General features: G+C 45.6%; 1 protein-coding gene across 1 annotated transcript; it reads right to left on the bottom strand.

Annotated features, from left to right (window-relative positions):
• Window positions 1314-8861, bottom strand: LOC109847978. Its single transcript, XM_020417211.1, has 2 exons — window positions 8630-8861; window positions 1314-2455 (listed from the first exon to the last, which is right to left on the bottom strand). Exons 1-2 carry the CDS (start codon window positions 8859-8861, stop codon window positions 1314-1316), a joined length of 1374 nt encoding a protein of 457 aa, XP_020272800.1.

Raw genomic sequence — 16741 nt, 5'->3', positions numbered from 1 at the left:
CCGAAAGTTTTGAAAGTCAAATGACTTTTGACGTGACCACTCAGGTCTATTTATAACAGCCGCCAAGCTGTTAAGATGGCACAGGATTCTAGGAATGAATCCCAACCATCTTTCAAAACGCGAAGCTCACATCCGCGTTCAAATTTCCCAAATGCAAAGCCCAAGCCAACGTCACAAGGCCTGAGCCTCGCGTTTCAAATATTAAACGCGAGGGTCACCTCAGCGTTGCAATTCTTTTAAATGAAGAATATGCACTGGTAAGCCTACTTAACAGAGTGGTAATCAAAACCTCTGTATCTCTTCAGCAGAATTCAAATTCTCATTGGGTTAATACTACACCCCAAAATCCACTTATCAATTCTCAAAAAATAGAATGATAAGTCTCCAACTCATTGTCGATTTATTGGCTCTCCTCAGCAGAGCAATAAATAACTCGTTTTCAGTGGGGTAATAAACTCCCCCAAAATCTTGATCAAATCACAAGTCTTATAACTCATCACTCCGATGATAAAACATATAGCAGTTCTCCCCTGTGAGACGCTATAATATTCTTTCCCCACAAATGTCACGTTAAAATTACACCTCTGACAAAATCAACTTATCGATTCTCGTCAATAGAACGATAAGTCCTCAAAATTGCCCTGATCGCAATATTTCTTCTGTCACGTTAAAATCACACCTCTGACAAAATCAACTTATCGATTCTCGTCAATAGAACGATAAGTCCTCAAAATTGCCCTGATCGCAATATTTCTTCTGTCACGTTAAAATCACACCTCTGACAAAATCAACTTATCGATTCTCGTCAATAGAACGATAAGTCCTCAAAATTGCCCTGATCGCAATATTTCTTCTGTCACGTTAAAATCACACCTCTGACAAAAATCAACTTATCGCTTCTCGTCAATAGAACGATAAGTCTTCAAAATTGCTCCGATCGCAATATCTCTCTTGCTAAGTTAAAACTACACCTCTAGCATTTATAGACTTCTTTCAGTGTTTAAAGCAAAACATAACACAGGAAGAATTCTATTAGTCAACCCTATTATGGGAGTATTCGTCCTCAGCAGTTTGAAACTTTCTAGAGTTGTCTTAAATGATAATAAAGAGAGTTCTCTGCAACAGAACCATTGTGGAGGTATATTCTAAGTCAGGAATACATCTCAGGCATTTCTCGTGACTTGTATTTAAAATCAAAAAATGATAAATGCAAGAAACAATGAGAAGTCAATATCACTTTTTATTCAAGAACCAAAAGAAAGTGATACAAAACAAACTTTGTTCTTGTCAAAAGAACATTACAGAAGCCAAGCTCACTCATGCATTAAATCAAAAGAGATGAGTTGAGCCTTGAGTTCAGCTAGCTCCGCCTCGTGGTTAGCTCGCACCATAGCTTCAGCCTTTGCTCGGAGTTCATCCTCGCTGGGTATGATGATGGCCGCCATTTCCTTTCTGACGTCTTCCAGAGCCTGAGCTTGTGCATGATACTCCAAAGTACTAGCTGCATTCTGGGTACTAAGGATGTTGACAATGCCTTCTTCGCGGGAGAGTTCAGCTTTCAATCGCAGGACTTCGGCTTCAGCTTCAACCAGTCTGTCCCGAAGCGAATTCATAGAAGCAGTTGAGCGTTCTAGTTCTTCTCGCTTCCGAGTGTTACGCTCACGAAGCTCTGCAATCTGACGCTCTTTTTCAGCTAAGTCCCGTTCTAGCGCCTCTCGGTGTATCACTTCAGCGACCTGAAGACTAGCCAAAGTGGACATAATTTGCGGCTGAAGGTCACTATGGCCCATGGTCTCGAAGCGTTGTAATTTCTCCTCCAAACGAAGGATAATCTCTGAGCAGCGTTCGAACCATTGAGTTTCGCCCACACTCCTGACCCCGTTTAAGCCTGCTTCCAGCAGAGGTCGAAAGGAGTTCAAAGTTCCTTGGCCATTCATCAGGGACTCAACTACCGTCTTCGCAAGACTGTTTAGATACACCAAGGAGATTTGAAGGAATTTAGGTGCATTAGCGAGACTGACAATTGCACCCGAAGATACCCCTTCAGCAGCTGAGATTGAGGCATTAAGATGATGACTAGCAGGCGATCCAGGTGCTGAAGCTGCAGAGGCGATTGAAATGTTCAATTGCGAAGGGCTTGAGGTCAAAGCCATCAATGCTTTCGCTTGAGAAGAGCTAGGCCCAGCCTCCGTTGGGGTGAGTGAGATCTTCATCACCGCTTTTGGTGAAGCAGCTACTACAGAAGAGTCAGGCAGGGGTTGCTCTTGCATAGGGGCTGATACCTGCACGAGCTGTTGTTCCGGAGGAGGAGTAGCGGCAGTGGTTTCAGGCAACGCTACAGGCGGAACAGTCGCCGTAGGAGAACCAGGTAAATGTTGCTCTTCTAAAGGAGCCGACACTTGCGCAGGTTCTTGCTCTAAAGGAGCAGCGGAAGTAGTCCCGAGAGTGGGTGAACCTGCACGAAAAAACGGTCGGAACGCAGAAAAAGCATGTGGAAGAAGTCGAAACAAACCAAGCTTACCGGTAAGATAAAAAGGAGTATAACCTGATGCTTTATCAGACGGGACCTTGGGAGCATCATCATCAAAAGTGGTGACGTCATCGAGGGAATCATGCTCATCGTCATCTTCACCTTCACCTGACATGTTACCAACATCGGCGTCCTCATCACCTCTATCTTCATCAGCTGCATCACCAGTTGGGGAGTCGTCATAATCAACTCGCTCCTCATCACCCGGAACAGCTGAAGACTCCGGAAGACTTGCACCAGCGGCTGGTCTTTTCATAAGTCCCGTTGTAGGACTAGGCATTAAATCATCAGCTTGTGACATTAATGCTGAAGGAGAAGGAGGTGGATTATCTTCGAGACCCCCTGGCTCCAACGCAGGAGACCTAGGAAGATCCATCACCGGAGCAGATTCTGCATCTGCAACCATTAATTCATCTTCTTCGTCCTCAGGAGGATGATAAGAAGAACCTTCGCCCGACAGAGCTGGACCATGAGAACGAAGTCCCGCTCTATGCGGCAGGCCAGCCACAGATGATTCCTGTGGTTCGTCATCTTTAGCAGCTTTAATGGCCTCAGCCATCAACTTGGATTTTTGTTGGCCTCTGGGGGGAGAATCCACCAGCAACTTTCGACGGATCTGCTTATCATACTGGCCAGCTTCATCAGCAGAAAGTTTTCTTTTCCCCGCTGCTCTTGTCATAGGAGGATCAGCCGCTCGTTGTTCTTCCACTGGAACGGGCTCAGCTCCTTGTTCCTCTTCCTGTTCGGCAGGCTGACTCTCGATGGATAGAAACTCATCGATCCCCCTCAAGCGAGACGTCTTAGACCCCTTTCTTGAATTATACATATGCCTAATGTCCTTCAGGCAAGATGTATTCAAGTTGAAGTTGGGAGTCTGAGAAGCAGCGTAATACCAATTGCAGAAGCTGATGGAGGTATAGGAATTAGCGGTTTTGTGGGGAAGCTTGAAGACGGCTTTGGTACAACCCGCTACAGAATAATACCAGGCCCTGGTTTGGGGCTTGCCGGCGGCGAAGCGGGGCGTCGGGCGGCGGTCAGAGCTCGGGTGCGGGGTGAGGGCGGTCGGGTTCAGTGCTTGAGGAAGAAGAAGAAGGAGAGAGGGTGGTGATGTTGGCCGGCGGGGTTGGGGAAGAAGAAGGAGGAGGTTTAGATCTGGGAGTGGTTTCTTTGGAGAGGAGAGAGAAAAAGAAATTGAGAGAGAGAGAAAAGTACGATGGAGAGAGAGAGAGAAACGGTTGAATTATTAAAGAGGGAGAGAAAATCACGTGACTAAGAAAGGTAAGAATTTAAACGTGATTTTGGGGATTAATTGGGGAGATTATGGATAGAATTCAAATGGAAGAGAAGATTATGGGAAATCAAATTAAAATAATTATTAACAACAACAACAATAATAATATCAATAATAAAAACCAAATATTAATTTTAAAAATTTTTATCGTAACAATTAAATTTATAATTAGCAAAACCATTAAAATAAATATAAAACTAGATTTTTAAATCATAGTATATTCTAGAAAATCAAAAAAAAAATAATATAAATACTCTTTTTAAAATAATAATTTAATATTTAAAAATACCGAAAAATTATTTTAACTAGTATCAAAATTCACGGTCCTTACATTCTACCCCCCTTAAAACAAATTCCGCCCTCGGAATTAAACCCAAGGACAGAGATATGGAACGAGAGTTGGTACTCGCAAATCAACGAGACAAGAAACAAGAATTAAGAATCAAGTGGAAGTTACGAGACAAGAAATAGTAGAAAGATCCGGAGTCAAAAAGTGATAAGGTAGGGATGAAAGGAAATCTATCAAGAAAATAGGATAAGGCTCAAGGATAGTCTCACGGATGAAAAATGATATGTATTTGAATCGTCCAATACATTCTTACTAGTGGGAAGTCGGGACCGTGATCGAGACCGTGACCTGCATGGGCCACCACTAAAACTTGTCACGCCCCGCTTCCCAAAATACCAGGGAATCGGGACGCGAGCAAGCCCGCGACGTATTAGACTGAGAAGAGATAAGTGCTAGACCCCGTCTTCTCAATCTAATACGCTAAGCGTCTGAAAATAAATACAATGCGAAGTCGCAGGTCCCCGATCACAATCAGCAAGAATATAATAGACAACTCAGAATAAAGAAATATCATATCACAAATGGGATAACATCCGAGACATAAAATTCGGGTCAACATGCCCTTATACAAAACTGAACAAAAGAATACTGGAGAGATACAAAAATACATCGATCAATAGAAAAAGAATGAACTACAAAAGTAAAGTGGAACCATCAAGAATAGGCTTCGACTCCTTTTTCTGCTCCGTCTACAAGGCACTCCTGCTGAGGATCTTCCGGCTCCTGGCGATCTCCTAGCTGAACCTGTTTTTCTCCTAATTCTGACGTACACCAGAGAAAACAGGTGTACGTCAGGTGCATAGCGCATGGCAAGACCCGACCCCCACAAAGAAAAATAGGAACGGTCGAATGACCAATGCAATAACAATAATAATAAATAGAAACATGCAACTGGAATACTAACAAGCTAGATGCAATCCATCACTAGAGTATAACGATCATAAGAATCCATAATCATCCGTGTAACAAGGACATACCCCTAGATAGAATTAATACTTAAAAATCTACAACTCGAGACGTAGTACGTCGAGCGAAATAATCCAAACAAGGAAACCCTCATGTATATACCATATGTCTCAAATTGCAGATAATTAAATATTAATCCCGATCTATGTATGAAAAGAACAACACTGATCTACATCTCAACAAAACTAACAAAGTCCACCATAAAGCACACAAGCAGATTATTCTTGTTTTACATGTTATTTGAATTGGGGAAGAATATTTTGATGTATATAATCGGGTCCCCGTAAAGTCGTCCAGGGGCCGCCTTCAAGTCAAGTATTGGCCCTCTGGCCCATGTACAATCACAATATCACATCACCTCAGACCCACCCCAGCGCGAAACGATTCACTGGTGCGAGCCTGGAAATAAACAATAACATATCTGTTAACATGAACCAAGACTTTCCCATCCCAAGTCCAAGTTAACAACTCATATCTCACGGGTCACTACGGTCAAGCCATACTCGCGATTCTCAACTATAACATGGAGCAATCACCGCGGGAGTAGGAGTAGTGCTAATCTCTCCAAACGGCCATGTAATCCCAAGGGGATTTTCCTTAATCGAACCTTGCACCAACAACGTAGCCGAGTATAACGCTCTGCTATTAGGCATGCAATTTGCTGAAGAACTTGGTATTCAGCATCTTGAAGCTTACGGTGACTCTCAACTCATCGTTAATCAAGTTCGAGGAGAATATGAAGCACGTCATGAGGATTTGATCCCGTATTACTTTGCAGTGCTAGAGCAGGCTCAAAAGTTCGAGGGCTTCTTTATCGAATACGTGCCACGAGCTCAGAATGCTTACGCAGATGCTCTAGCCTCCTTGGCAACCTCATTAGCGTTGCCACCGAAGACTGAAACAACGATTCCAGTCGCGGGACGGAAATTATACTTTTCTAAAATTCCTACAGAAGAAAACCTAGACGAGACACCGTCAGAAGAAGTCTGTACAACTTCTATGGAGTTTGAATCCAGGGATTGGCGATTCCCGTACATCGACTATGCCGTATATGGAATTCTACCCGATGATCCTAAGGAAGCGGCCTCTATCAAACGAAAGGCCCTCCGATTCTATTACGACGCAGTCTCTCAAGTCCTGTATCGTAAATCGCATGATGGAGTTTTGCTTCGATGTCTCTCCCGGAAAGAAGCAAAAGAGGCCCTCAAGGAAGCTCACGGCGGAATGTGCGGAGCTCATCAGCCTGGAGCTAAGTTAGGAGATCGCCTCCGACGCATCGGCTATTATTGGCCGAAGATGTTTTCAGACGCGGTTGACTATGCTAAACGTTGTCACGCGTGCCAAATTCATGGGGATTTCATCCACCAAGCACCAGGAAACTTACACCCCACATCAGCGACTTGGCCATTCGAAATGTGGGGTATGGATATCGTCGGACCGATTTCCCCTCTGACATCCAAGGGACACCGGTTCATTCTAGCCGTGACCGATTATTTCTCCAAATGGGCGGAGGCAATCCCGTTGAAAGAAGTCAAGACTTCAAATGTAATCAAGTTCATCAAGCATCACGTTGTCTACCGTTTTGGAGTCCCGAGGCGAATAGTTCACGACAACGGGACACAATTCGTCAGTTTTGGGTTCCAGAGATTTTGTGATAAATTCAGAATCCAAAGTGTTGCATCTACGGCTTATTATCCGCCAGCAAATGGTCTTGCAGAAGCCTTCAATAAAACCATAGTGAAGCTTCTCAAAAAGTTTGTTTCTAAAAGCCGGCGCGATTGGGATGAAAGACTGGGTGAATGTCTTTGGGCTTACCGTACTACAGTAAGGACCTCCACAAGAGCTACGCCATTCTCTTTGGTATATGGCTGCGAGGCGGTACTACCATTGGAAATTCAGATTCCTTCTCTGAGAGTCGCTATCACAACTGGACTAACAGAAGAAGAAAAGCATCAACGACGTCTACAAGAACTTGAAGCCTTAGACGACAAGCGACTTCAAGCTCAACAACAGATCGAGTTGTATCAAGCCCGTATTTCCAAAGCCTACAACAAAAAGGTTAAGGAACGGATTTTCAAAAAAGGCAATTTAGTGTTAGCCAACAGGCGACCCATGGTGATGACACACAAAACCAAAGGGAAATTCAATCCTAAATGGGAAGGGCCCTTCGTAATAGAATCAGTCTATTCGAATGGAGCATATCGCCTCATCAATCAAGAAGGAGACAGGCTCATGATGCCAATTAATGGGAAGTTTCTTAAGAGATACTTCCCGTAAATCATGTGGCCCCCTAAACCCCAACCAAATCAGGCAGGGGGTTGCCCATTCATAGTGTAATTCTATCTTGTATTTTGTCATGTTAACACTACACCTCTGACGATTGTAATTTGATGGAATTATTCTAAATAAATAATAAAGGGAATTTCGATAGCATTTGCATTATTTTCTATTGTCTTGAACCAGATTGCAGCAAAAAAAAAGATGATAAAGAGCAAAAGTGATATTGTTTTCATTCAATGTTGTTAATCTAAACACAAAATGAAAACAATACAAAATTCCTTAATCAAGAACAAGTCAAGAGCTAAACATCAGGCTTCATTAACTTGAGGGTTTTTAGCCTAGACTTGAAGGCAGAGAGTTTCTCCCGGTGAGCCGCTCGGACTTGTCCCTCGATCTCCTTCCTGAGTTCTGCTTCAATAGGAAGGGTAGCAACAATGTCCTTACGAGTCTGCTCAGCTACGTGGAGTGTACGACAAAATTTCGTATAAATTTGGCCACTTTTATGCTCAAGCTCTTTCCTGACATCCTCATAGTGGGCCAATTGGGCTTTCTTCTGGTCCAACTCGGCTTCTAATCGAGCGATAGTCTCTTCGATACCGCGGATATCAGAAGCAACACGTTTGATTTTAGCATATGCTTTAGAGTGTCGCTTCCTTAAAGCTGATATGCGGGCTTTTTTATCAGACAGGTCCTTGCGAAGAGCCCCTGGGTGATTCGCCCTCGAGATTATCGCCAAGGAAAGAGCCGGCTCCACTTCAGAATCTAAATTGGTGCGCTGTAGCTCCCTGAAAGCTGCTAATTCTATCATCAAAAGAGTGATTCTCCCTTGGCAGTGTTCAGTCCAGGATGCATCCCCTTTAGCTTTGATGTCGTCCAAACATTGATTCAAGACGGATTCACAGTCTTCAAGAGAAGCCCCCTCAACACTGACCATATTAATAATTGTTTGCATCCAACGTTCCAGTTTATCAATTGATTTCTTCAGAGCCCTTGAGCGTGGAGGAGGAAGAGTTGGATAGATTGGATCCGTATGATCATCCGGAACAGGTGTTAGAGCAACTTCAGAAGAAGGACCCTCTTCAGCCCCATCGTCTTCAGGAACTGAGGGGATCGATTGAGGCATTTCGTCCTCTCCATCAGTGAAACGCCCAACGAGCGCAGACTTCATCGCATCCCCCATTATTTTGGTTACGAATTCTCCTGTCATACTCACCTTGCTCAGCAGCAGAAAGAGCCTTCTTACCCGATCTTAAAGAATGAGGTTTAGGAGCAGACTCTTCTGCAGGAATCTCCTCAGTTGTCTTATCTTCGGGAGAATCGGCAATTGGTTTTCCCTCTTCGATCCCCATAGGAACCTCTTCCTCAGAAGGTTCTATGGTGGACAAGTCCTGAGGAGCTTCAACGGCTCCGATCGCTTCCTGTTCACAAGATAGGTACTCTTCCATCCCTGGCAGACGAGTACTCGCAGAACCACTCCGTGAATGGTACAATTCCCGAATCTCGTTTATACATGAAGTATAAACGTCATATTCCGGAATCCGAGAAGCTTCAACAAACCACTGGCGGAAATCCATAACAGTAGAGCAGCCGGGTGGTGAATGGGGTAAAGTGAATTGCGCATGGGTTCCCCCGGCAGAGAAAAAGTACCATGCGCGAGCTCCTTCGCATAAATTCCCAATCTGAGCTAACGCCGGGTTAGGATTGCCAACATAGAGTTGGTCATATCCAAACTGTCTGGCGAACCGAGAAGGCATGTAAGGCTCGATTACGCACTTCTCCCGTGAGCGATAGACCAGGTAGCCCAACCTGATCATAAGAAGCCAGCTGAATGCACCCTCTTCCAAAGAGAAGGGCAATGCAACACGAACCAGGCCACTAAATATGTATATGGCATTGGTACACGTGGTTGAGGAGCCTTCCCAGCTTTCTTCTTAGTAGCTTTGACTCCTGAAGCACTGAGAAGTTCTGAAGTCAATACCCTCAGGCCGTTCTGAATACAGCCAACCATAGCAGTAAGGAGGCTCACAGGTCTCCCATGCGCTAGCAAAATAGCTGGGTACACAACCTCAGCTAATATTGATTCTATTGGTCTTGACGGTATCACACACCGCTTCAACTAAATCATGAAGAAGCCTGCAAGTAGAGCCGTGTCAGAGATAGGAACTGTGGCTTGGTAGTGGAAACTTTCAAATTCGACACCAGCTTCAAAATCATCCTCGGCATGCTCTGTCTTATAAGTAGCACCAGGAGCCTTAATCCGAGCCTTGGCGTCCTTAAGTGAGACAACTGCGACACGGGATACGGCCACATCTTTCCGATTTAAGTTTGGGAAGAGGTAGTCTGCCCAGGTGGTATGCATAATGCCCCCTCCACGCATCCCAAAGACTTGGGCACATATGTGGAAGTGGCACATCAATTCCCAGAAAGTAGCATAAATTTCCGGGTGTGCCACCTTCAGTAGAGAAAGCTCCTCGGTGGTGAGGATGAACTCCTCATAGGGTGTTTTTCCGAGCGACAGCCCCGATACTGCCTGCATCTCATGAAGAGCAAAACCTAACTCTCCAGCAGGCGTAAAGAATGTGCAGCTGTCAGGGTTATATTTCTCCAACATAGCGAAGAAATTATGAAGACTCTGCACGACTCCCCGTCGCGTAGCTAACACAGGAACTGTGAGACCCGATTGAGCGAGCGAGTCTTTAAGCTCTTCAAGAACAAAGTCAACCATACGGGTCCACCAACCTCCTTCTCCGGAACAGATCCATCCAGGAGATCTGAACGTCTGGGTAGAGAATTCACCCTGAATTGCAAGGAATTGGCGGATAAAAATGTTCGCTGGACGTGGCACCTCCGGAACCAGCTCCTTCTTCTCGAACAAACCAGGTCTTAACCCCTTGAGTTGTTCCCCGATTTGTGTACGAGCTCGTCGACCAAATCCAAGCGACACGTTCTCCTTCTCCTTTACTATGTCGAAGGTCAAACCCCGACGGCAGCTCACATTCAAGAAATAGGAGAGTGGGTACATCCTCTTCATGTTTGGGAGAAATAAAGAGCGATTATCAGCTCTCCACAGCAGCTTCGAATCTTCCACATATGTGAGATGGTCATCGACTGGTATGCGATCTCCAAATATGAAGGCTGGTTTAGGAAACTGGGCATGACTAACAGGGGTCTCCAAGTCTAAGTCAGTTATCAAAATCCTGAGAGTAGAGCATTGAGGGAATTTGATCGTTTCCGCTCTTTCCGAATCAGGAAAAGTACACAATGGAATCATGTTCTGAAGATTGAATAATTCATTCGGGTCAGGTCCACCAATATATCCGAAATGGTGCTCTTGTGAAAGCGGCACGTTTGGGAGAAACACTGCACAATCAAAAGCAGAAGTTAGCAGCTAGAAGCGAGCTATCGACATAAAGACAGAGTCTGAAACACAAAGGAGTAAAGCCTTGTGTCAAAATTTCCAACGCGAAGGTCGAGCCTCGCGTCAGAAGTCTCCAACGCGAGGGTCGAACCTTGTGTTGAACAAGTTGAACGCGAGGGTCGAGACCCATAGGGTATCCCAACCCCGCGTTTTCATTGAACGAGTCATCTTCCTCGTTATCAAGAACCCATCTAGGGTTTTCAAAGAACTTGCCAAGGCAAGTTATTTCGGTCAGCACTCACCACGACAGGGAGGCCCCTGCGGCGGCGATGTCGACGGCAAGGTTCTCGCATGGACAAGAACACCGCCGGTGTTCTCAGCCGACGGCGTGTCGGAAGTCGCTTCAGCGACTTTCTTGGAGTTCGAACCCATCCTCCGAGGCGCCATTGATGCAGTCGATCGGAGGAAACTCCTTTGAACGAGGGAGACGAAGCTCGTCAGAGATCTCGCCGTAACCAAACGAGAGTTCTCGTTCTTGGAAATAGCCGAAAGTTTTGAAAGTCAAGTGACTTTTGATTTGACCATTCAGGTCTATTTATAACAGCCGCCAAGCTGTTAAGATGGCACGGGATTCTAGGAGTGAATCCCAACCATCTCCAAAACGCGAAGCTCACTATCGCGTTCAATTTCCCAAGTGCAAAGCTTGAGCCAGCGTCACGAAATCCCGAACCTCGCGTTTCAAACATCAAACGCGAAGGTCACTTCAGCGTTGCAACTCTTCTACATGTAGAACCTGCACTTGTGAGCCCTCTTAACAGAGTGTTAGTCAAAACCTCTATATCTCTTCAGCAGAATCTAAATTCTCGTTGGGTTAATACTACACCCCAGAATCCACTTATCAATTCTCATTAATAGAATGATAAGTCTCCAACTCATTGTCAATTTATTGACTCTCCTCAGCAGAGCAATAAATAACCTGTTTTCAGCGGGTTAACAAAATTCCCCAAAACCTTGTTCAAATCACAAGTATCACAATTCATCGCTCCGATGGTAAAACACTTAGCAGTTCTCCCCAGTGAGACGCTATAATATCCTTCCCCCACAGTTGTCACGTTAAAATCACACCTCTGACAAAATCAACTTATCGATTCTCGTCAATAGAACGATAAGTCCTCAAAATTGCCCTGATCGCAATATTTCTCCTGTCACGTTAAAATTACACCTCTGATAAAATCAACTTATCGATTCTCGTCAACAGAACGATAAGTCCTCAAAATTGCCCTGATCGTAATATTTCTCCTGTCACGTTAAAATCACACCTCTGACAAAAATCAACTTATCGATTCTCGTCAATAGAACGATAAGTCATCAAAATTGCCCAGATCGTAATATTTCTCCTGTCACGTTAAAATCACACCTCTGACAAAAATCAACTTATCGATTCTCGTCAATAGAACGATAAGTCATCAAAATTGCCCAAGAAATTACTCCTCAGCAGTTTGAAACTTTCTAGAAGTATCTTAAACGATAATGAAGAGAGTTCGTTGCATCAGAACCATTGTGGAGATCTATTCTAAGTCAGGAATACATCTCAGGTATTTCTCATGAGTTGTATTTAAAATCAAAACATGACAAATGCAAGAAGCAAGGAGAAAATAATATCACTTTTTATTCAAGAACCAAAAGAAAGTGATACAAGACAATCTTATTCTTATCAAAAGAACATTACAAGAGCAAAATTCACTCACGCATCAAGTCAAAAGAAGTGAGTTGGGCCCTAATTTGGTTTAGCTCCTCTTCGTGAGTGGTTCGTACCATAGCTTCAGCCTTTGCCCGGAGCTCTTCCTCGTTGGGTACGATGATGGCCGCTGCTTCATTCCTGGCTTGTGCCAAAGCTCGAGCCTGCGTATGATATTCCAAAGCGCCAGTGGTATTTTGGGTGCTAAGGATATTGACAACGTTTTCTTCACGGGAAAGTTCAGCCTTTAAGCGCAAGACTTCGGCCTCAGCCTCGACAAGTCTATCACGAAGCAAATTCATAGAAGTTGTCGAGCGTTCTAACTCTTCTTGCTTCCGAATATTACGCTCATGAAGCTCTGCAACTTGACGTTCTCTTTCAGCCAAGTCCCGCTCTACCGCCTCCCGGCGAGCCACTTCTGCAACCTGAAGACTGGCCAGAGTGGACACAATCTCTGGCTGAAGTTCTTTCTGGCCCAGGGCTTCGAAGCGTTGTAATTGCTCTTCCAAGTGGAGAATAATTTATGAACAGCGCTCGAACCACTGAATATTGCCCACACTCCTGACTCCATTCAGGCATGCCTCTAAAAGTGGTCGGAAGGAATTCAAAGTCCCCCGACCATTCACCATGTAATCGACTACTGTCTTCGCGAGGCTATTTAGATATACCAGGGAGATCTGGAGAAATTCAGGTGCGTCAGCGAGACTAGAAACCATAGCCGATGACGCCCCTCTAGCCATCGAAGTTAGTGCAGGGGATCCTGGCGCTGAAGCTGCGGAAGCGGTAGAAATATTCAATTATGAAGGGCTTGAGGTTAAAGCCATCATCGCCCTTGCTTGAGATGTGCTTGGCTGTGCCTCTGTTTGAGTAAGCGAGATCTTCAGCAATGCAGTAGGCGAAGCAGCTACAGTAGTCTCAGGCAACACTACAGGTGTAGGCTGCTCTTGCAAAGGAGCCGACACCTGCACGACCGCCTGTTCCAGAAGAGAAGTCGTAGCAGTAGTTTCAGGCAACGCTACAGGTGAAATAGTCGTCGTAGGAGAGCCAGATAAATGTGGCTCTTGTGGAGGAGCCAACACTTGCGCAGGTTCTTGCTCTAAAGGAGCAGCTGAAGTAGTTCCGGGAGTGGGTGAACCTGCACGAAAAAATGGTCGGAACGCAGAAAAAGCATGTGGAAGAAGTCGAAGGAAACTAGACTTACCGGAGATGTAAAAAGGAGTATAACCTGATACTTTATCGGATGGGACCTTGGGAGCATCATCATCAAAAGTGGTGACGTCATCAATGGAATCATGTTCATCGTCATCTTCACCATCACCTGACATGTTGCCAACATCAGCGTCCTCATCGCCTCTATTTCCGTCAGCTGCATCACCAGCTGAGGAGTCGTCATAATCAACTCGCTCCTCATCATCCTGAACAGCTGAAGACTCCGAAAGACTTGCACCAGCGGCTGGTCTTTTCATAAGTCCCGTTGTAGGACTAGGCATTAAATCATCAGCTTGTGACATTAATGCTAAAGGAGAAGGAGGTGGATTATCTTCAAGACCCCCTGGTTCCAATGCAGGAGACCTAGGAAGATCCATCACCGGGGCAGATTCTGCATCTGCAACCATTAATTCATCTTCTTCGTCCTCAGGAGGATGATAAGAAGAACCTTCGCCCGACAGAGCTGGACCATGAGAACGAAGTCCCGCTCTATGCGGCAGGCCAGCCACAGATGATTCCTGTGGTTCGTCATCTTTAGCAGCTTTAATGGCCTCAGCCATCAACTTGGATTTTTGTTGGCCTCTGGGGGGAGAATCCACCAGCAACTTTCGACGGATCTGCTTATCATACTGGCCAGCTTCATCAGCAGAAAGTTTTCTTTTCCCCGCTGCTCTTGTCACGGGAGGATCAACCACTCGTTGCTCTTCCCCTGGAGCAGGCTCAGCTGTCTATTCCTCTTCTTGTCCAGCAGATTGATCCTCGATGGACAAAAACTCATCAATCCCTTTCAAACGGGATGTCTTGGACCCCTTCCTTAAATTATACATATGCCTAATGTCTTTCAGGCAAGATGTACTCAAGTTGTAATTAGGAGTCTGAGAAGCGGCGTAATACCAATTACAGAAGCTGATAGAGGTATAGGAGTTAGCAGTTTTGTGAGGAAGCTTGAAGACGGCTTTGGTACAGCCTGCTACAGAATAATACCAAGCCCTGGCTCCTTCATATAAGTTGGCTATAACTGAGAGTTGAGGACGAGGGTTCCCGACATACAACTGATCATACCCAAATTGGCGAGCGAACCTATAGGGTTGGTAAGGCTCGATGAAGCATTTGGCGCCTTGTCGGAAGATCAGGTAGCCTGGCCTGATAGAAAGAAGCCAATGGAAAACACCCCTGCTCAGATGAGTGAATCCATTAGAACCCGCTACGTCCTGATACTCTGCGCCATAGACGCCGCCCTCAAAATCAGGGAAACAGCGGTAGATATGAAAGTTGGTGTCCCGCGCTAAGATTTGGCGGATTCTAACCATGTACCCCCCTTCCCATTTCGCAGACTCTAGTCGCTGCACAAATGGGATGAATGAGTCTCCCGGGGGAGAGGCTGCACTCATTATAGGAGGACAGTGGAGTACGTACCAAGCCATCAAATATGTATATGGCATCGGCACCCGGGGATTGGGAGTCTTGAAGGTCTTGTGGCCCTCAGACGCAGAGGCCAACTCCCGCAGTCCATACTGTAAGCAACCCACCATGGCGCTGAGGAGGCTCACAGGTCTCCCATGTGCTAAGAGAACAGCTGGGTAGACCACCTCAATAGCAAGGGCATCGACCGGCCTAGTAGGGACGACACAACGTTTGAGCCACAACATTAAGAACCCGGCTAGCAGCGCTGTGTCGGAAATTGGAATCAGAGCTTGATAATGAAAGCTCTCAAACTCTGTGTGAGCCGGGAAAACATCTTCCTTGGACTCGTTAGTGTAATGGGAGGTAGCGTCATCAATACGAGCCTGAACCTCTTCCAAAGTACTGACAGGCAATCGGGTCACAGAGCCTCCTTTAACGGTCAAGTTTCGGAATAAATATTCCGTCCAAGACACTTGTTTGATGCCGCTTCCCCGAGCCCCAGTCAGCTGCATACAGATATGAAAGTGGCACATCACTTTCCAGAGAGTGGCGTAAATTTCTGGGCTGGTCTTCTTCAAAAGTTGGAGTTCCGCAGATCCCGGAACAAATTCTTCGTATGGTAAATCCCCGAGAATAAGACCTGAGACTTCGTGCATCTCGTGAAGAGCGAAGCCTAGCTCCCCCACAGGGGTGAAGAAAGTGCAAGTCTCAGGACTATACTTCTCCAATATGGAGAAGAAATGAAAGTGGCTCTGGACGATCCCAAATTCAGTAGCCCGCACAGGAACCAGCAACCCAGCTTGAGCGAGGGGAGCTTCTAATTCCTTCAGAACAAACTTGGTCATCTGGGCCCACCACCCTGTCACTGGAGAATGAACCCAACCAGGAGCTCTAAATCCTTGTGCGGGGAATTCTCCTTTCTTTTCCAAAAATCTCTTAACAAAGGTCTTCGCCGGGCTGGGTGCTTCGCCAAGAGGATACTCCTTAGCAAATAAACTCGGTCGCAAAGCTGTCACCTGCCGGTTATAACCAACTGTGCGGACCCCGTGAAAAGTCAAAGTCCCGAGAGCAACCCCATCTTGATCCTTAACCAGGGGCCAATCCATATGCCTTGGGACAGAAGCACACTGGAAATAAGATATGGGGAACATCCTCTCCATATTGGGCAAGAAAAGGTTGCGGTCCCCAACTTTCCGCAACCACTTATAGTCCCCATCATAAGCAGTGCTTGCGTCGAAGTCAACAAAGTCCCCGAAAAGATATCCAGGTTTGACTATTGACTTACGGCTTGGGCTTTCAAGTCGGGCGTCCGTAACCAATGTCCTAAGAGTATCGGAAGAAGCTTGGGTGATTAGTTCCACGCGACTCTTCTCCCTAATTCGGAAAACTGGGAGTTCTTGGCGCGAGCTGAAGGCCATGTTCATGTCCGCACCACCTTCATGCCCGAAATGGTGGCGAAAAATAAGGGGTTCGTTGGTATGACGCACTGCAAAAAGAGGAAAAGAGTTAGACAACTCGAAATCGAAGCTCAGACGCGAAGGTTGAACCTCGCGTCAAACAATCTCAGACGCGAAGGTCCAACCCCGCGTCAAACAAGCCCAGACGCGAAGGTCGAA

Source organism: Asparagus officinalis, chromosome 7, assembly GCF_001876935.1.
Source record: "Asparagus officinalis chromosome 7, Aspof.V1, whole genome shotgun sequence".
Classification (NCBI taxonomy): domain Eukaryota; kingdom Viridiplantae; phylum Streptophyta; class Magnoliopsida; order Asparagales; family Asparagaceae; genus Asparagus; species Asparagus officinalis.
The sequence above is the reverse complement of the archived record's forward strand: the minus strand, read 5'-3'. Positions and strand labels throughout refer to the sequence as shown.

What these genes read in the sequence shown, in the direction of transcription:
- LOC109847978 (XM_020417211.1), bottom strand. Translation starts at nt 8,861, where the DNA reads ATGGAAGAGTACCTATCTTGTGAACAGGAAGCGATCGGAGCCGTTGAA. An exon ending in TCTTTCTGCTGCTGAGCAAG is followed by an intron (nt 2,456 to 8,629) that starts GTGAGTATGACA and finishes TTTTTCGTGCAG; the next exon opens with GTTCACCCACTCTCGGGACT.